The sequence below is a fragment of the Myotis yumanensis genome, unplaced genomic scaffold (assembly GCF_028538775.1).
Source record: "Myotis yumanensis isolate MYYU_CA2020_CCGP unplaced genomic scaffold, mMyoYum1.0.hap1 SCAF_19, whole genome shotgun sequence".
NCBI lineage: Eukaryota > Metazoa > Chordata > Mammalia > Chiroptera > Vespertilionidae > Myotis > Myotis yumanensis.
Window position 1 is genome coordinate 9,354,374 of NW_027223770.1, and position 20,954 is coordinate 9,375,327.

General features: G+C 41.6%; 1 protein-coding gene across 7 annotated transcripts in view; it reads left to right on the top strand.

Moving 5' to 3' along the window:
- HECTD4 (HECT domain E3 ubiquitin protein ligase 4) overlaps positions 1 to 20,954 on the top strand; it is a 154,194-nt gene that overhangs the window by 103,853 nt on the left and 29,387 nt on the right. For all 7 annotated transcript variants that reach the window (XM_070399372.1, XM_070399375.1, XM_070399374.1 and 4 more), the window contains 13 exons: positions 73 to 237; positions 624 to 793; positions 1,639 to 1,754; positions 5,682 to 5,785; positions 7,801 to 7,962; positions 8,064 to 8,212; positions 8,697 to 8,776; positions 10,950 to 11,113; positions 11,792 to 12,029; positions 12,750 to 12,886; positions 13,314 to 13,440; positions 18,590 to 18,727; positions 20,342 to 20,478. In XM_070399372.1, coding sequence (XP_070255473.1) covers positions 73 to 237; positions 624 to 793; positions 1,639 to 1,754; positions 5,682 to 5,785; positions 7,801 to 7,962; positions 8,064 to 8,212; positions 8,697 to 8,776; positions 10,950 to 11,113; positions 11,792 to 12,029; positions 12,750 to 12,886; positions 13,314 to 13,440; positions 18,590 to 18,727; positions 20,342 to 20,478 — 1,887 coding nt within the window. The remainder of the gene's footprint in view (positions 1 to 72; positions 238 to 623; positions 794 to 1,638; positions 1,755 to 5,681; positions 5,786 to 7,800; positions 7,963 to 8,063; positions 8,213 to 8,696; positions 8,777 to 10,949; positions 11,114 to 11,791; positions 12,030 to 12,749; positions 12,887 to 13,313; positions 13,441 to 18,589; positions 18,728 to 20,341; positions 20,479 to 20,954) is intronic.

Below are 20,954 nucleotides of genomic sequence, written 5' to 3' on the forward strand. Positions count from 1 at the left end.
CCCACTTGTCACATGTAGAGTTACTTCCACTATCAGAACTGGTAGGTGGTGCTGATCCATCTGTGTCTCTAGGTTTTAGGCAGAGGAATATCAGGAAGCATCGGAGTAGTGGCTTCTATCAATGAACAGGAAGGTATAGCTACAGTCAGATTCCCACCCATAGACTGTAGAAAGACTTCGCAAGCATCAGACACACTGACTATTCCATTGTCTAGACTTTGTGTTCCAAGATCAGAGGTAAGGTGATTTTTAAATGCATTACAAAATGTCACTGCAAATGGTAACCGCACTATAATGAATAATGTGCACAGTACAAAAGCACAAATACTTGATTATCTTGAGTTTTACTCGTGATGTGTATTTATATATTGGGGATAATTATTTAATAGTCACATTTGTGTGAAATTTGTTAACTTGATGCCAAAATTCAATTATTTAATTAGAAATATTTCATTGTGTTATATTTTTTATTGTTTTGGTCTCGTTTGTAATTTTCTGTATGGTGATTTTATTTTTTTAACTGATATTTTGAGAATTAACTCCAGATAATAACACCCTCATTTCTTATAAACTAACTACTTGAATTTAACTTTTTGCCATGCCCCCCCCACCACCACCATCAGGCATTGCCTCTTCATAAACTGTCCATTACTGAGAAGGTAGTACAGGCAGTCCAGTCCATGTTGCTTCCTCAGGAGGGAAGTCTCTCTATTCATACCTCACTTCCTGCAACAGGAGATGGGTCAGCTCCTGTGATGGCAGTCGTTCGGCTCCTGGCTGAAATAAGAACAAGGTGAGCACCCTCCAGAGATCCCCTAATATGCCAAAGTGGTGTAGGCTGCAGGGGCAAGGTCCTTGGTGAGCTCCTGCACTCTAGGCTTGGCGAGTTCCCAGTTTCTGCCCTTGAAATAAAGTTTAGCTGTTCCCTTGAGAAAATAAAAAATAATCAAAATGTGATATGTGGCATGAAGGCTCCACTGATTTGCTTTGGTAAAAGAACTTTGTTCTCTCACGGGAATTCCTCTGTCACTTTGCCTTTTTTAAATGGTACAGTCTACCTTAGTTCATATCTAGTTCGTCATATCCAGACTGATAACGAGAAAGCTAGGGAATGCGCACAAGTGTTGGTGTTGGAAAGAAAAGCAGTCTTTTCCTGCAAATACATCTATTTACCATTAAGCAACAGAAACAAGTTTCGCTTTTGATAATGAGACTTCTCAGAAAGCTTTCATATGTACTTTGATTCAGGTGAGAGTCAGAAAAATACAGATATCCAAGCATTTGGATTCCTCTTGTTCTCAGAACACAAAGGTTGCCCATGCAGCGCAGTTTAGAGAATGCTTTTTGGAGACAGCTCTGATTTCTCACCTGGCCCTTTGTGTCTCCATTTAATGGAGGTGACAACCATTTTTCCCTTTTCTGATTGTTCGTGCAGGGTCAGCAGTTACCATGTGGGAAAAGATAAATTACTTCTGTCTTTCCAAACCAATCCAGCTCAGAAAAAAAAGCAAGAGGAAGGGGGAGTTTGAACCTTGTTGTAAATTAGGGGACAAAATTGATTGAAATGTTTTTCACAGTTGACTTTTTAGAGAATGAACATTGATGACTTTGAAATATTGTAAATCTTTTAACATTAAGAGCATGCCTGGTCATGGCCCAGCTTTTAGAAGACAGCTTATTTTGTGAAGAATTCATACAACAGTGCCCAGCAGCTGTTGAAGTTCTTAACCTAGTAGCCCAGGAATGCAGTGCTGGTGAGTACTTGTTATAGAAAGTATTTTATCTTATTGAGTCTTGTCAGCACATTACAACTTGATAATGGAAATTAAACAGTTTTCATGCACACACCTGTCAAACAGTTGAATTCTACAGACAATACTTATCACAATTCACTTTCATCCCAGATCTAGAAATGGAAATAAAAAGCTTTCAGTGTATACCAAATAGGAAATCAGCATTTTTCAATTTAACTTTAGGACCATGTCAAAGTGGGTTTTTTCCTCCATTTATATGAATTCATTGCCTTAATTTCCCTACCAGAACTATTTATGAATGGTCCTTTGGGCTGCACATACTTTCTGACTATTGTGATTGGCTACATGTGAATTTAAAATCAGGAGTTTGCACTAACATCCGTCTTTGTGTGTGTGTGTGTGTGCATGTGTGTGTGTGTGTGTGTGTGTGTGTTTCTGAAAAAGTTTAAACAGATACAAAAATAGGAAGGTTAACATAATGAACCCTCATGTTCTCATCACCTCATTTCAGTAGTTATCACCTATAGCCAACCCTATTTCATCTATGCTGTGCCCTCCTGATTGTTTTAAAGAAAATTCTTAGGTATTATTTTATCCATAAATATTTTAGTATGTATCTCTAAGAAAATAAGGACTCTTAAAAAAATAACCACTATACCATGATCACATCTAAAAAATTAACAGTAATTCTTTTATTAAATATCTAGTCAGTGTTCAACTTTTTAATTCTCTCAAAAAGTCATACTTGTTTTTACATATGTTTATTTGAATCAGGATTCAAGCAAAGTTCATATACTGTGCTTTATAGCTATGTCTTTTAAATTTCTTTTAAAATATTGATTCCCCTTAGTATCTTTTTTCCCCTTGCAATTTATTTGTTGAAAGGTTTCCCACAGTCTGGATTTTGCCGATTGTATCCTTGTGGTGTCATTTAATATGTCCTTCTGTCCTCAAATTTCCTGTAAATTGGTAGTTGGCCTGGGTGTTTTTAAGTGAAAGTTTATGCTTATCCCCAAGGATATAACTGGACTCTGTATGAAATTGTTCACAATTAGATTGGCATTCATTCCTCAGTTTTCTAGTGCTAGCATTCTCATGAACTATAAGGAAGAAATTAATCTTTAACTTCCTTAATAGTTCTTTTTATAGTTTTAGTTTATGCTTCTTAGCCATTTTTATTCATATTATTTACTATTCCTCATTTCATTTGCTTTTTCAATAACACTCTAATCTTGTTTCTGTCCTTGAATTTTTGTCCTTTTTCACATTTGACTTTTATTGGTTTGTTCCTGCTTTTTAAATAGTCTTTGTTCTGTATCTGTTTTACTTCTCAAATCTCCTTCCTCTAATAAGCATAGTGCTGTGGAGCCAGGGACTGTTATTAAAACTCAGAGAGACCCTGAGAATAGAGAAGTAGAATAGAAGAAAGGAATTTGCTAGACTTCTTGGGTGAAGTTACTTGTGACTAATTTTTGCCCATAATTTTGTGTTATACTAAATTTTAGGTACTTATTTCCCTGCCTCTCTCCTTTTTAACATTCTTGGTTTAGGTTGCATATAGGACATTTTTAAATGATTTTAGCAAGCATATAACTTGCTGAATTAATTGCTTGCTTTTCTATAGGGTTCTTTTTGAGTATCCTCTTTCATATATTTTATGAAATAAAGAGGTCTTATTCTGTGAAATTAACTTTGGAACTTAATGTACAGGCTAGAAAGTATAATAATTTAGAGCAGTGATCTCAAATGGTTTTACTAATAACCCACCTAACCTTTTTTTCCTAGTGGAAAATAACTCTGTGGTAACAGAGGGTTGGAAAGAAACATATGAGAAGTACTTATTAATTGCTACAAAAGAGAAAACTATTAGCTTATCGATTTATATTCTAAAATAGCACCCTATGTCGTAAAATATTAAGTTGCTGACTCCTTAGTCATTTACCTGTAAAAAACAACTCTTCCCACCCCCAGCATCTGGGTTACTTTGCAACACAATAAGGGATTCTCACATCCTACAAGGAGTCATAGACTATGCTTAGAAGAAATGGTGTTTAATAAAGAGGATTCAAGGTGATGTGTAGAAGAGAAAATTCTTTGATTTTTATTTTTAACTAGAGGCCTGATGCATGAAATTCGTGCAAGGGGCTCAACCCTTGCAGCCCCAGCTGCCTCACAGCCCTGGCTGCCTCACGACCCCGGCTGCCTCACAGCCCCATAGCCCCCACTAACTGGTTGTTCCGGAAGGTCATTCTGGAAGTTCGTTCCGCCTTCCCGTATAATTAGCATATGAGCTCTTTATTATATAGGATGTGTTGATATTTTTTATTTCATATATGAAAATGTTATAACATTTATAGGCAGTAATATATTGAGTCTCTAAAATGAAAAAAATTTTAAATGAATTCCTTCTATTATTTTATTTCATCTGGGATGAATTAAGCAGCAGATTTTCCATTATAATATTAACTAAGTCATATCTAAATTGTATAGCTTCTTTGATCCAAGGAAGAGTATCTAATTCCATCTGATCTAGAAAGATAGCACTACAGAACCTTTCCCATGAAGCAATATTCCTGAGAAGTTAACTTGATCCCTTGGTTGAAATAGCATAGGGAACAAATTTTAAAACTGAAAAAAAAAGGCTTATAGAAACCAAAATAAGTCCTCAGTTTTAATTTCTACTCTTACAGAAGCCAGAATCTCTCAGGTTCAGCTGTTTTCCTCTTCTTCCTAATATACACATTCCTTGAGCCAGAGGTTTTTCTCAAACTTTGAAAGTTCATAGGAACCCTGGGAAGCATGTTAAAATGCTGTCCAAGCTCTAACCAAAAGTCGCAATTGTAAGTTGTGGATGGACCTCAGGCCTCGCTTGAAGGAACAGTGCTCTGAATTCCCCTGACCCACATTCTCGACCTGCCTCTCCTGTGCTGTCAGGCTTCTGTGTGGACAGTCCCTCCCTGAGACCCAGGCCTGGCAGCTTATCAAAAATAGTTGGACTCTATGAATCATTAGTTTACATTTATGTAATGGACTCCATGAATCCTATAACTAAATAGTTTCCCTCTTTGACTTGTCCAGTGGGAAACAGATCTGGACGTGTGCCTTCCGGTGTAGATAAAGGACAGTGGGCACACACCTCGTGGCCTGGCCTCACTCCTGCCTTCACTTTGACCCTGTGTCTTGGCCTCAACTTTCCTTCCGCTTTCTAATCCGTATCATTGGATTGTGTTGGTGTCTGTAGCTGTGGTACAAGTCAATAAATCTTTCTTGCTATTGTAAACAATTCTGTGTTTTACTTTTTAAAAAAAATGTATTTTATTGATTTTTTTTTTTACAGAGAGGAAGGGAGAGGGATAGAGAGTTAGAAACATCAATGAGAGAGAAACATCGATCAGCTGCCTCCTGCACGCCCCTTACTGGGGATGTGCCCACAACCAAGGTACATGCTCTTGACCAGAATCGAACCTGGGACCCTTGAGTCTGCAGGCTGACGTTCTATCCACTGAGCCAAACCGGTTAGGGCTGTGTTTTACTTTTATTGGACTATATTTTATTCTTCCTAAGACACCTTTTTTAAAAATTGAGGTATAAATCACATACCATACATTTTTATCATTTAAAAGTATACAGTTCAGTGGGTTTTAATATATTCACAGAGGTGTACCACCATTACCACTGTCTAATTACAGAACATTTTCATCCTCCAAAAAGACCTTGTACCCATTAGGCAGTCATTCCTCATTATCCCACATTGCTCTGCTGCTAAGCTATGTGTACTAGACAAAGATGTCTCAGGCTATTTGCTCTTTTGTTAGGATTTGAATCATCTCTGCAAGCATTATTTTGCTTTGACCCTTCTCCAAAAGAGGTGGAGCGCTCTTGGGGGGTTGTAAGACTCGTTTTCACTTATTCCATGTATTCCCTCAGGCGAGCGACTGGCAGTTGTGGAGGTGCAGTGTGAACGGCTGAGGATGCTCTACCGGGACTGTGCTAGGCCCCCACCACCGCCACTGCAGGCCGACCGGCGACAGGTGAGCCCTCTGCAGCACCACGCCTCCTGCCTGACTGCAGCACTGGACATTGAACAATGCCAACTAGCACTTCAATAGAATTTAGAATGAGCATTTGAAAGCCATTTGGAGGCATATATTCTGCAGGGACATACTATCATCTTTGAATGTCAAAGCATATTGTTTTGACATTCTGAATATGGATAAATTACAGTAGAGGAGCAGAGCTCATTAACTTGTACATTTTCATGTTATCAACAACAGAAAAAGAACACTTCTTCAAAAATATTAGATCTGGCCCTGACCGGTTTGGCTCATTGGATAGAGCGTTGGCCTGCGGACTAAAGGGTTCCAGGTTCGATTCCGGTCAAGGGCATGTACCTTGGTTGCAGGCACATCCCCAGTAGGGGGTGTGCAGGAGGCAGCTGGTCGATGTTTCTCTCTCATTGATGTTTCTAACTCTCTATCCCTGTCCCTTCCTCTCTGTAACAAAATCAATAACATATATTTTTTAAAAAAATGTTAGATCTGTAGTCAATCTCATAAAAATAAGACTATGTAGAGAGAGAATGAGAGAGATTAAAAAGCAGAACTTGCAAAATCTTAACAATTGCTATATCTGTGACTTTCTAGCAGCACTATTCTTATAGCCCAAAGATGGAAACAGCCTAAATGTCCATCAGCTAATGAATGAATGCACAAAACGTGATGTATCCATGCAGTGGAATATTATGCAGCCTTAAAAAGTAATGCTGCAGTAATACATGCTGTAATATGGGTAAACCTTGGCATTATGCTACAAAAGAAGCCAGTCACAAAAGACCACATTTATATGAAATGCCAAGAATAAGCAAATTCATAGACAAAGAAAGCAGATTGATGGTTGTCAGGGGCTTGGGGGAGGGTGGGATGGTGAGTGACTACAAATGGGCAAAGATTTTTTTTAAGAGGGACAAAAATTTTCTAAAAGTAAGTTGTAGCGGTGGTTGCACAACTCTGTGAATATCCTAAAAAACATTGAATTGTATACTTTAAATGGGTAAATTATATGTTATGTGAATTATATTTCAAAAAAAATCAATGCATCTTAGTAAGAGTATATAAAAATTATAGTAGTATTGTGGGTGTGAAATTATTTCAAAATACAAAGTTTAAAAAATATATATATAAAGTAATGTCACCTGAAACCTCATCATCTCCAGTTGCCTATAATTCCTATTTAACAAAAATGGGCTTTCCATAGATGAGTACCTTTCCACATCAACCAATAAAAACTGAATAGTCCAGCATATACTTGTGCCTCAGTTTACTCACTCAAGCTCTTATTGTTACAAATCTACATTGTTTCCAGTTTTCGCTCTAACAGTGATCTGAATGTCCTTGGGGCTCATCTTCACATGCATCTTTTAGTTCTTTCTTTAAAATAAAAGTGAAATGGAGGGATTTTTAAAAATATGCTTTCATCTGAGAGAGAAGCTTGGAATTCTATGCTTAGATATATTAAAAACTATGAAAGTAAAAAAATGAGGCAATTAACCTAACCAAGAAGAAAGGGAGTATAACCATAGAACTCCTTTTTTTTTTTTATTTGAGCTGAATATTAAGTCCTAGTGATATAAATTGTGATTACCGATTGAACCAAAATGTGTCCTATGACGGCACTGGGAGGGTGAGGGGTGAGCACCTGTGTATGTGCATGTATGTCAGGAGAAGTAGGTCCGTGGGAATTGAAACCTCTTTGTCATAATAGAGGATAAATGATGTCTTAACAGGATATTAAAAATAGTGTCATAAGCATAAGCATAGAAGGAGAAATATAGAGGTAAGATCAGAATTAACAGTTAAAAGAGTTAAGAGTGATTATTTTGAGAGAGCAGGACTGGGCATAGGGAAGGAAACTGCCTTTTCTTAATAAAGAAAAGTTTCCTTTGGTAAAAAAAAGATACGTTATTTAATTATTATTATTTTTCTTCTTTGAGAGAGTGAAAGGATTTGTATTTGCAATTCTATTGAATGAGAATTTTTCCCCAATGCAGCCCAAAGAGATAACTTGGAGCGCCTCAAGAGTGTTCCCACCTGTTCGAGCCTGCATGTTCTCATCGCACCTTACTTCCGTCACCTTCCTGGCTGACCCCAGTGCTGGGGGCGGTCTGCCCCGGGGTACCTTTATCTACGCCACCTCACCACTGCCAGTTCAGGTGAGAAAACATATGACATACTGGCTTTTGCCTCTTTCTTTCAAATTTGAGAGAAAAAGCAAGTTCAGCTCTCTGACTGCCCGCTTCTGGTGTTTCTTCAGGCCCCATCTTTTTACTGGGAAATAGAAATTGTTTCCTATGGAGATACTGATGACGACACTGGACCAATAGTGTCCTTTGGGTTTGCTACAGAAGCAGAGAAGCGAGATGGGGCTTGGACCAATCCAGTGGGCACTTGTCTTTTCCACAAGTAAGTGGCTACGAGTGCTGTTACTTTAAAAAAAAAAAGTAGTGGGCCCTGACCGGTTTGGCTCAGTGGATAGAGCGTCGGCCTGCGGACTGAGAGGTCCCAGGTTCGATTCCAGTCAAGAGTATGTACCTTTGTTGCGGGCACATCCCCAGTAGGGGGCGTGCAGGAGGCAGCTGATGGATGTTTCTCTCTCATCGATGTTTCTAACTCTCTATTCCTCTCCCTTCCTCTCTGTAAAAAATCAATTTAAAAAAAAAGTAGTGGGTTGGGTGCTTTAATACTAAAGTAATATCAGTTTAATCTCTAACCCCCATAATGTATAAAATACTGGTTGGAAATATATTCATGTGGAGGGAAAGAGAATGGCTCCTAGGATTTCTCTACTAATTACTCTCATGCCACTGAACCCCTCCACCTGCTTGCTACTTCCCGCCCCCGTGTTGGCAGGTGAGCCTTGTCTCTGACTCCCCTTGTTTTTCCACAGCAATGGCCGGGCTGTGCACTACAATGGCTCCAGTTTATTGCAGTGGAAGAGCGTTCGTTTAGACGTGACTCTCTCTCCCGGTGAGTGCAGCAGGAGCTTTTTTTTCCACCCTCTGTAGGTTGAAGTTAAATAAACTTAGCAACTGGAAACAGTCAATTTGTCTTTTAGTGAAAATGAAATACTTGTCATTATTGTTCTCTAGTGTACACCAACCCTGTCATTTTATAAGGTCATTATCATCTAGAGCCTCCATTTGGTAACTTAGGAGTCACATTTACTTTTGTTCCTCCATTATGAGAAAATTCTGAGATTTCACTTCTCTCTGAAGTTTGGTCTTTCATCAGCTTGTTATTAATGAGCAGATAAATAGCTTCAGAAAAAAAGAACTTGCCCAGTTGGCATGGCTTAGTGGTTGAGCGTCGGCCTATGAACCAGGAGGTCACGGTTCGATTCCTGGTCAGGGCACATGTCTGGGTCGCAGGCTCAATCCCCAGTGTGGGGTGTGCAGGAGGCAGCCAATCAGTGATTCTCTGTCATCATTGATGTTTCTATTTCTCTTTTATTGACTGAAATCAATAAAATTATATATATATATATATATATATATATATATATATATATATATATATATTAATACACACACACACACACACACACACACACACACTAGAGGCCCGGTGCACAGATTCGTGCAGGGAGGGGGAGGGCTCCTCAACCTGACCTGCGCCCTCGCACAATCTGGGACCCCTCGGAGGATGTCCGACATCAGGTTTAGGCCTGATCCCCGCAGGGGATCATAGCATCATAGCGACTGGTAGACTAGTCATTCTGGTCATTTTGGTCGTAAGGGTCACTTAGGCTTTTGTGTGTGTGTGTGTGTGTGTGTGTGTGTGTGTGTTGCATGTGCACGCGTGTGTGTGTTTTAAAGGAGAACTCCACCACTAGCCGTGAGGCATTTGTGAAATGTATTATACAGGAAATGTATACTTTGCTCTTGGTAGCCTGAACATCTGGTCCAGTTTTAACAAATATTCTGCCCAGATGTTTCAGTCACATAGTCAATTCAATTAAAAACCAATCTTCCCCTCCCCCCCCTTTTTTTACCTCCATGTAAGTAATAATCTTTGTAGTAGATGAATTGGGATCAGTCCTACCTGCTCCAGCAGGAGCAAAATATAGGCATTCTCCTCACATTAGAAGCAGCCAAACATGTTGGTTACGTATTTTCAGACAGGACATCTTAGCATCATCTCTGATAAAACTGACTATTCCCTGACCACTGGAAAGCCAGTCCTAGTGTATCTAAAACATATGATGCCCTGTGATGAAAAATAGAATCACAGAACTTCAAGCACTTATTGGAGATTTTGCAACCAATAGGTTAGTTAGAAAGCTCCTGTGCTAGCAGTTTCTCTGGAAGTGGGAGTGCGGATGTAGTGGACACGCTAGTCTTGGGTCCCTAAGTTCTATCCCAGTATCCAGTCACCTCATGAGAAAACAACAGGGCTTCTATTATCTTAGCTTCCTGCAAAAATGCCTTAAGTACATATAAGTAAGGGGCGCTTTAATGGTGTACCTTCAGGTTACATTGTGGGTTGAGTTTTAAATTATTTTAAGATCATCTCTTAAATCTTCTATAAATTTATTAAGAAATTACCTTTTTACCTTTATGCCATAAGTAATCTTCCACATATAAAAAGAAAAAAACTTATATTTCTCCATTTAAAAAACCCACCCGCTGTTTTCCATTTTTGTCTTGGCTGCCAGGAAAAGGCTAAATTTAATGTGTAATTGTGGTAGCTAACTTAACTCAGACACTAGGCGTTTTTCTTCTTCTAAACATTTTCTTTTTAAAATTGTTTATTTCTGCAATAACTTTGTTTCTGCTCTTTTGCCCAATACTGATCTAGAGATGTTAGAGAAATGCAGTATTTGATAATAATCCAGCAGTAAAGTTGGCTTTAGAAAGAAGGAAGTCTAACTGTTGCCTCCCCTGGCATCTGAGGTATAGTGAGTTGTGGTCCACACAGTGTGTTTCCATTACTGGCCTGTGAGGGGGTGAGAGCTGTAAGTGAGAATAGCATTGATGGCTGCATGAAACATCATGTAATTTCACATGTAACCAGTGGCATAAATAAGTAAAACAAAGATAGTCACTGATACGTGGCCTTGTCACACTGGTTGCAATTCGGAAGTTTTTTTTTAATAGTAAGAGGGGGAAACATGTTGCTTCCTTCATGCTCTCTGCCACAGGTGATGTGGCAGGAATTGGCTGGGAGAGAACAGAGGGGACTCCACCTCCTCCGGGGCAGCCAGCCAAGGGCCGGGTGTACTTCACATACTGTGGGCAGCGCCTCTCGCCTTATCTCGAGGACGTCTCTGGTGGCATGTGGCCTGTGGTTCACATTCAGAAAAAGGTAGGTTATCTTGTTGGGAAGGAAAACAAATTCTGCTAGTAATTTGGATGATGCTCAACCACATTGGAGGGGAAAATCTACTTTACCGAGTCCACAGATTCAAATGGTAATCTCATCTGGAAACTCCCTCACAGGCATGTCCAGAAAGAATGTCTAATCTGGGCACCCATGGCCACCAGGCAAGCTGCCACATAGACTGATCATCACAGTGCACTGCAAATTGTAGACTTTGTGAAAGCAATGCCAAGCAAACTTCTCCATTACCCTGGGGAAGTCATGTTTGAGCCAGGTCTAGACTGTTTACTGGTCTTACTGGGCAAAATTGGAAGAAAGTATGTTCCAGGTGAAGGGAACAGCATATGCAGTGACATCAAGTAGAAGGGAACGTGTTAGAAACAAGAAAGGTCACTGTATTTAGCAAAGAGCGTGAGAGTGCAAGGTGAGGGTAGGCAGGGCTGGCTTCCTCAGAGGTTTAGTGCCAGTGTACACAGTTATACCAGCCCTTTGGCCTAGCTTTACGTGCTGTCCCATAGCTGGGGCCATTCTTATGGTTTGACATTTAGTGAGGGTCACCTCACTGACGTATTTAACCTCACCTTGTATTTAACACCTCATGGTGTTAAAAATAAATAAGTAAGCCTAAGTCCTTTTAAGTCCTTTATTTGCTTTCCTTTCCAGAACACCAAGACTCGAGCTAACTTTGGCTCCCGCCCATTCGCCTATGCCGAAGGGCAGGCCCACCGCAATGCTGCTGACCTGTGCACTGACCTGGCAGAGGAGATCAGTGCTAACTTCGAGGCCCTGCCCTTTGCCATGGCATCTGACAGTGACAACGATGCTGGCACCAGTGTTGCATCAGACCCAGGCACTCATGGGCCACCGTGCAGGATTGCCGCTGTGGCCACCCCTCAGCAGCGTAAGCCAGCTCCTCCCAGGGCCCTACTGCATTCTGGGGATGCAAATGCTGTTCTGGTACCCGTGGGAATGGGGTAACTGGCCCAATGAAAGGAAATGGGGATAAGGAGGAAGCAAGGCAGACTTGAAAGTAGAACCCGCCCCTCCCCCTCCCATATATAGGAAACTTGCCACCACTCAATGTCACGTGGAATGTGGCCACGAGAAAGTGCAAGCCTGCAAGATTGTCCATTTTTATGAGATAAAAACCCCAGAATTTTTTATGACATCTCCTCATTTAAAAATGTTTATAATTTCTTTGAATTGTTTTAAATCTGAGGTCATCAACGAATAAAAAGCTGATTGTGGAAGCTTTCTATTATTTGAAAATTTTCATAATCAAACTGAATAAAACTGAGCTTTCTGAACTAAAGATGTCTGCAAGTCATATTAGGCCCTTAGGATACTGGTTTGCAAACTGTCTTAAGTATCTGTTTAATTTTTATAATGATGAACTTTTCAGATTCTTCCCTGGGTTGAATTATACCCACTAAACCTATCGCAGGACTCAGGGTAATTATAAATAATTAGTTATTTCTTGGCTCTGCACTTGAAAATCCCTACAAATACTAGGAGTCTTTCTATCACATACATTAAGAGAATCCGGTTTGTCCACGGTGAGAAGTGCATGATTTCCAGCCTCCTCTTGCCTAGAACTCACTGCCATTGTGCTTTGTTACAGAATATGACAGTGACACGTCCTGCCATTACAAAGTAGAGCTCAGCTATGAGAATTTCATCACCTCTGGCCCAGACCCCCACCCGCCTCCCATTGCAGATGATGAAAGTGATGACGATGATGATGATGACATCCCACAGGTAAGAGACCTGCAGCATCCACTTAGCTCACTAGTGCCCAGGTCAAGCCATGAGGAATGATTTTGATCTGAACGTACAAGACTGGAACTGTTACACTTTGAATGATGTCATTGGGTTTCATCAGTGCCTTTGCAGTGTTTGTTTTTCTAAACTACACATCAATAGCAATACCTATTGGGTTCTTTTGCCCAATACTGATCTAGAGATGTTAGAGAAATGAAGTATTTGATAATAATCCAGCAGTAAAGTTGGCTTTAGAGAGAAGGAAGTCTAGCTGTTGCCTCTCCTGGCATCTGAGGTATAGTGAGTTGTGGTCCACACAGTGTGTTTCCATTACTGGCCTGTGAGGGGGTGAGAGCTATAAGTGAGAGCAGGACTGATGACTGCATGAAGCCTTCTCTCTGATCATGAGTTTGCCTTCCTCCAGGAGGACCACTATGCCCTGCTGGTGAAAGCGTGGGAGACCAAGGTGTTCCCTACTATCCGAAGACGCTTCCGCAATGAAGCAGAGCGGAAGTCGGGCCTGGACCAGATCAAGGGTGCTCTACAACTAGGTCAGTGCTTTACGTTCTCCTATGGCGTTCAGTTCTTGATTTGAAGAGATGTGTTTAGGTGACACTCAGGATGTAAATCAGGAAAGAGGATTCATCTAAATGTGGGCTGGACCTAACCGTGTCTTCTGTCTGTACCTTTACTGAGCTCTGTGGCCCTGACTTTCATTGCCAGGGTTTTCTCTCCTTGTCATTTTAACTCGGTGTTTTTCAGTTTATGGACTACTGAGGTGAAGTGGCATGGTTATACCAGGAAGCTGCCTGTCCTGATGGGCAATAGCTTGGGCTCTGAAGTCACAGCTGTGCTATTTACCAGATGTGTGACCTTGGGAAGGTTACTTAACCTTTCTGAACTTTCCTTACCTTTAAAATGGAGTCAATAATAATAACCATCTCACATGTATATGAGAAAGAAGTGAGTTAGTACAGATCAAGTTCCTAAAAACAGTGCCTAGCACATAGTAAGTATTCCGTTAATATATTTCTATATGTCACAGTGATTCATGATGGTAAGATTTTTTTCTCCCCCTGGCTACGACTTCTCCAGCAAAGAATGATACAGGGTGTGACCCCAGACAATGGATCATTACTGAATCTTAAGTACTTCTCCTCATTTTGTGAAACACATGCTTTTTGAGATGCAAAAATGCCTTTTCCCATTAGGCATCACTGTCCTCCTGTGGAACATTGGTTTGGTTTTCTGTCGTCATTGTGGCCGAGATGGTATAAAAAGTTTAGTTATTGTCCCCACGTTAGCAATCTTTCTCCTCTTTTGTCCTGAGATTAGGACCAAATAAAAAGAAAAGCCACCAAAAGACTTTTATTTTTCTTGGAACTTCTATGCTAAGTCCTTGAGTCCCAGTGATAGATGAGTAATTCCTTTTTCTCATTGGTGCCAGGACTTATCAGAGAGAAAGAGAGAGAGAGTGTGTGTGTGTGTGTGTGTGTGTATGTGTGTGTGTTTCCATGTTTCTACCCCAAAGCTTAGACCATGACAGTGGAATGATCTTATTTAGACATAACCTGTGAGAATATTCATGCATCTTGTGACATAGTGTGAATGCTTCCTGCTCTTATTAGAGCCCTACTTCAGCTGCCGACCTAAATTCCAGGACAGATTCGTTATATTCTTCTCTTTTCTTCCGTATTAAGCGTTTTGGGCAGAGGGAGCACCATTAGAAAGATCCTCAGGTGGGAGGGAGCATGGGAGGGAACAGCAGTAAGGCCCAGCCCAAGGAGCCAAAGAAGACAAGGTGAAGGAGGAGCAGCAGGAAATGAGCGAGAGGGATCAGGGGGCAGTGTCGGCCTTGGCAAGGACTGCGGATTTGATTCTGTGTCAAATGGGAAGCCATTGAGGGTGGTGAGCAAAGGAGCAACATAATCTGATATAGTAGGTCCTACAGATAAAAAGATAATTTATTATTCCTCATTCATTCTCAATATCTGAACGAAACACCATATCTGTGTTATATCAACCACAGAACAGATCTTATCTTGCTTTCAGAGGACTTCCACTCAATAAAGGCCATGCCAGATTCCCTCCTGGCAGCCTTGAAGCAGCAGTGCCAGCTATCGGTTTTCCCATGAGGAGGGCTTTGTTTCAGTTGCATTTTTATTGTCACTGATTCATTCAAATATCTGTCCATGCATGCATGTGCCTCCTGGTGCTGGGCCCTGTGCTAGGGAATAAAGAATCCTCTGTGAACAAGATTGAGATGGTCTCTTCTCTCAGAGCTTACATCCTTGTGGAAACAAAGTAATGAAACAACAAACTGCGTTGTTGTAAGGACAGATCAGGAAGCCACAGTATAGGTGCCGAGGGCAGCCCAGTCCAGCATGGCTCCTCTACCAACACGGGGTTTATTTAAGCTGAGACCTGGAGCTAATTGGGCAACCGCAGGGTTAAGTTTAGAAAAATGAAGCACAATATGTTCAGGAAGCCTGGTGCTTCTTTACTGTTTGGGGAGAGAGGAAAAAAGGGGGAGAGAGACTTTACAGTATGTACAGGATCTTTTTAATTTTTTTTTTTTTTTACCATTTGTTCCTGGACAAATGTCTGTAGCCAAGTGTGCCTTTTCCTCCTCTGCTCCCAGTTCAGAAGGAAAGTATAGACAGCACGGCAGAAAATGTGATTATCCAAGGGCGGCTGCTGGACCAGAGCCAGACCAGTGACTCACCCAAAGTGCCTCTGGGCCCTTATACATCTTTCTCAAGCATTCTCTTGGGATCCATCCGTATGACCATGGCCAACCAGCTGAACTATATTAATTTAAATTTAAAACATTTACCTTCCAAATACAACAGTCTTCAGTATAGCAGTGGCAAAAAACCGAAGGAGGATGGGGAGGATAGGGAGATGGCTCATGGTGCCCAAAAGACCACCTCTGAGAGGGTGAACCCATGGGAGGTTAATGAAATCATCTCCTTGTTGTCGTTTCATTTGGCCTTCTCCCCAGTCCCCGGATTCCTGTTTGGTAGACAGCAGAGTCTTTTTTCTCCTACCTTCTATTCCTTTGGAAAATGTGACAAAGGTTATTTTTCCATAATCTTCTAGTGCCATTTCTTGTTTATTCTGTCTGATATGTCTTTCTCTAAGCATCCTTCTCTAATTTCAGCCCCCTTTTAAAGTGTGCTCAGAAAACGCTGCATCTTTTCATTATAGCAAGGCCAACAAGTAAAGGGATGGTAGATACATGTGATGGCGATAAGGCTTATTTAAAAGCAGATGCTGTCAGCACCCACTCTTTCACCCACAACCTCTCGAGCAGTGTGGGAGCTAAGGTGGCTACAGCAAAGGGATACCCCTGTCCCCACCCCTGTCCTCCCTACAGTGTGATTGTCTTCAGGGCTCTGGTCATTTATTTACTTGGTTTATTAATTAACTAGAGGCCCAGTGCACGAATTCATGCACCAGTGGGGTCCCTCCACCTGGCCTGCGAGATCGGCCGAAACTGGCTCTCTGACATCCCCCGAGGGGTCCCGGATTGTGAGAGGGCGTAAGCCATGCCAAGGGACCCCACTGGTGTACAATTGGGGCCGGGGAAGGATGCAGGAGGTTGGCCAGCTGGGGAGGGACTGCGGGAGGGCTCCAGGGCATGTCCAGCCCATCTCGCTCAGTCCCGATTGGCTGGACCCCAGCAGCAAGCTAACCTACCAGTCAGAGCATCTGCCCCCTGGTGGCCAGTGCACATCATAGTGAGCAGTTGAGCGGCCTTAGCATATCATTAGCATATTACACTTTGATTGGCTGAATAGCTGACCGGACACTTAGCATATTAGGCTTTTATTATATATTAGAGGCCCGGTGCACAACATTTGTGCACTTGGAGGCGGGTCCCTCAGCCTGGCCTGCGCCCTCTCGCAGTCTGGGAACCCTCAGGGGATGTCTAACTGACGGCTTAGTGCTGCCACAGAAGCAGGAGAGGCTCCAGCCACTGCTGCTGTGCTCACCAGCCGTGAGCCTGGCTCCTGGCTGAGCTGCGCTCCCCCTGAGGGAGCGCACTGACCACCAGGGGGAAGCTCCTGAGTTGAGCGTCTGCCCCCTAGTGGTCAGTGCTTGTCATAGTGACTGGTCATTCTGCTGTTCAGTCGATTTGCATATTAGCCTTTTATTATATAGGAGGCTAGTGGCTGTACTATTGAACATAATGATATGTTCTCCCCAGGGAAGGAAGAACAGAGCAGATTCCAATACTGGATAGAAGTTATGTAGCTCTCTGTCTCTCTTCACTAAGCAGCACGTGTTTATTGTAGTAACAATCAAACTCATGCCCAACCAGCATGGCTCAGTGGTTGAGCATTGACCTATGAACCAGGAGGTCATTTTTTGATTCCCAGTCAGGGCACATACATGGGTTGCAGGCTCAAACCTCAGTGTGGGGCATGCAGGAGGCAGCCAGTCAGTGAGTCTGTCTCATCATTGATTTATCTCTCTCTCCCTCTCCCTTCCTCTCTTAAATCAATAAAAATGTATTTAAAAACAAAACAAAACAAATTCATACAAAAATGTATGAGGGGCCAAAACAGGTTTGGCTCAGTGAATAGAGCGTCGGCCTGCGGACTGAAAGGTCCCAGGTTCGATTCCGGTCAAGGGCATGTACCTGGGGTTGCGGGCACATCCCCAGTAGGAGATGTGCAGGAGGCAGCTGATCGATGTTTCTCTCTCATCGATGTTTCTAACTCTCTATCTCTCTCCCTTCCTCTCTGCAAAAAAATCAATAAAATATATTTTAAAAAAAAAAATGTATGAGGGGAAAAAAACGTTACCCTTGCTTTCTTCTTACTCTCCATTTGTCCTAGTTTATTCTTTTGACTTAACTAAAGTGAAATGACCGCATAATGACGTATCACTTTTAACCATGCTGTGTTCATGAATATTTTTGTTATTTCCATTGTTTCTTTATAAGCAATGCTGCACAGAGTGTTCTTTGCACACTATTGTGTGTGTTTTTGTGGGAGATATTAGAGAGATTCCTAGAAGTAAGGCATTAAATACTTTCAATTTGGTAGACTGTTCATAATTACCTTCCCCAAAAGGCAACATATTCCCACCAACAGTGGTTTTATTTTTGTTTGTTTTGGTTTTGTGTTTTGGTTTACACACACACACACACACACACACATAATATTTCTTTATTGATTTCAGAGAGCAAGTGAGAAGGAGAGAGATATAAACATCAGTGATGAGAGAGAATCATTGATCAGCTGCCTCCAGCACGCTCCCTTTTGGGGACCGAGCCCGCAGCCCAGGCAGGTGCCCTTGGCCAGAATCGAACCCGGGACCCTTCAGTCCACAGGCCGACGCTCTATCCACTGAGCCAAGCTGGATAGGGCTGTTTTAATATATTTTTATTGATTTCAGAGAGGAAGGGAGAAGGAGAGAGATATAAACATCAGTGATGAGAGAGAATCATTGATCAGCTGCCTCCTGCATGCCCCCCCACTGGGGATGGAGCCTGCAACCCTGGCAGTTGCCCTTGACCAGATTCGAATCCGCAGGCCGACGCTCTATCCAGTGAGCCAAACCAGCTAGGGCACCACCAATACTGTTTGAAAGATTCTGTTATTGTTTCATTCTAGAAATAAGTCAGTGTCATGATTGCCTGAAGATCACATGCTCTCTGGGAGTTATCAGTGTTGTTCTATTTTTTAGGTATGGTGGACATTGCCCGACAGACGGTTGAATTCCTCTACGAGGAGAATGGTGGCATCCCAAGAGACCTTTACCTTCCCACCATTGAAGACATTAAAGATGAAGCGAACAAGTTCACAATTGATAAAGTTCGAAAAGGTTTTGCTTTCTCTCTTACTTCACCTATGAAACGTCCTATGAAATGAGAAGTTGAATTTTCCCAAGCATGAGCATGAGCCAAGCAACTGCTGGCTCTCCTAGGGTGACTCTCCTTGCTCTGAGTGACATGACCTCTTCCTGGCTCTCCCATATAAGGCCCTAAAGTTCCTGGTGGGGCACAAGTAGACACCTGTCTGGCCTCTGGTGGCCTCTCGCACATGCTCAGGGCTCACTAACATGAGCAGGGTGAGACAGGGTAGTGGTACAGAGAGAGGAGTGGGGGCACCGGGGGAGGTGGAGGGTTCCACATAGGCCTCTCAGGCTTAGTCCTGGCTGCTGAGCTAATAAACCAGGAATATGTGGTTGTATTGTGCTTTTTAGAATTTTCAAAGAATGAGTATAAACTTTTGATTAAAAATCTATGACACGAGGAAATGAAAATGTGAAAAAGCACAAAAAAGAGAATTTAAAACCACTCATTAGACTTTCATAAAACTATTCGAACATCATGGGCAGGGGCAGGCATATATATTTACTTTTCTTTTTCTTCTGATTTGAGACCTAATTCACATACCATAAAGTTTACCCTTTTAAAGCATACAATTTAGCAGTTCTTAGTGTATTCACAAAGTTGAACAATCATCAAACCATTACCACTAATTCAAGAACATCTTCATCTCCCAAAAAGGAATTTTGTACCCTAACTCCTCCTCATTCCTCTCTCCCTTAGCCTCTGGCAATTATTAATCTACTTTCTGTCTCTGTAGATTTTCCTGTTCTGGAAAGTTCATATACTGTAAATGGAATCATACAACATGTGGTCTTTTGAGTCTGGCCTGTCATACAACATAATGTTTCAAGTTTCATCCATGTTGTAGCACATGTTGGTACTTCATTCCTTTTTATGACAAAATAATATTTGTTGTATGAATAATATCTCATTTTGTTTATTCATCAGATGATGGGCATTTGGGTTGTTTCTACCTTTTGGCTATGAACATTTGTATACAAGTTTGTATGTGAATATGTATTTTCATTTCTATATGTAGGAGTGGAATTGCTGGGTCATATGGTAGCTTTATGTTTAACTTTTTTTAAAAACAAAAAGTATATTTCTTTATTGATTTCAGAGAGGATTTTCAGCCAGGGCTATGTTTAACTTTTTGAGGAAATGCCAGATAATTTTCCAAAATGATTGCACCATTTTACATTTCCACAAACAATGTATGAAGGTTCTAATTTCTCCAGATCCTTGCCAACACTTACTATTGTCTGGCTTTTATATTATAGCCACCCCAATGGGTGTGAAGTGGCTTTGACTAGCTTTTCCCTAATGACTAATGATGTTGAATATCTTTTCATTTCTTTTGGGAGAAGTTTTTATTCAAAACCTTTGCCCATTTTTAATTGGCTTCTTTGTTTTGTTGAATTATGAGAATTCTTACAACACTTTGTTGTATTATCTTCCAGACCAAGCTGTTTTCCTTTTTTGGCTACAACTAAACTGAGGGTACTGCTCAATGCTATAGAGATAGCATTGACCCTAACATAGAGTCTCCCAAGGTGATGATGGTACTTGCTCCTGAAAAAAATTTCTCTCTCTCCCCTCTTCAGGTCTCACGGTAGTAACCCGCTCTCCAGACAGCAATAATGTAGCCAGCAGTGCTGTTGGAACTGCTCTGCCAAAATTTGCCATCCGAGGGATGCTGAAAACCTTTGGGCTTCATGGAGTAGTCTTAGATGTGGATTCGGTGAGTACACAACCTTTTCTAGACACTGAGACTTTCAGGCTCGGACTCCAGGTCCCTTAAAGAGGGATGGATTCCTCTTCAAGTTAGGGGTGAAGACACCAAACTAAGTGCTGTCATGCCAGATGGCCTTGCTGAGATGAGCACGGATCAGGGAGGAGGGATTATAAACTCTTTCCTCTCAGCACGTCAGCTCCTGCAGACCTGCCTTGGCCATTCTTTTCCGTCAGCCATGTTCAGACTGTCCCTACATGCTGTCTACCCAAGTTCCAAAGAGAAATTCACCATTGTCCTTGACGAATGGCTGATCTGTCATTGTCATGATTGTTACAGACACAGAACAAAGAAACAGTTTGATGTCTGCCCTTTGGGACTGGCTTGGGCTACTGGGGTCTAGGTTGAGGTTTTAGGGGCTAGTCTCCACTCTTCAGAACGAGTGTCAGCCTTTTGGGACTAGATTGGGCCCCTAGGCCTTGACT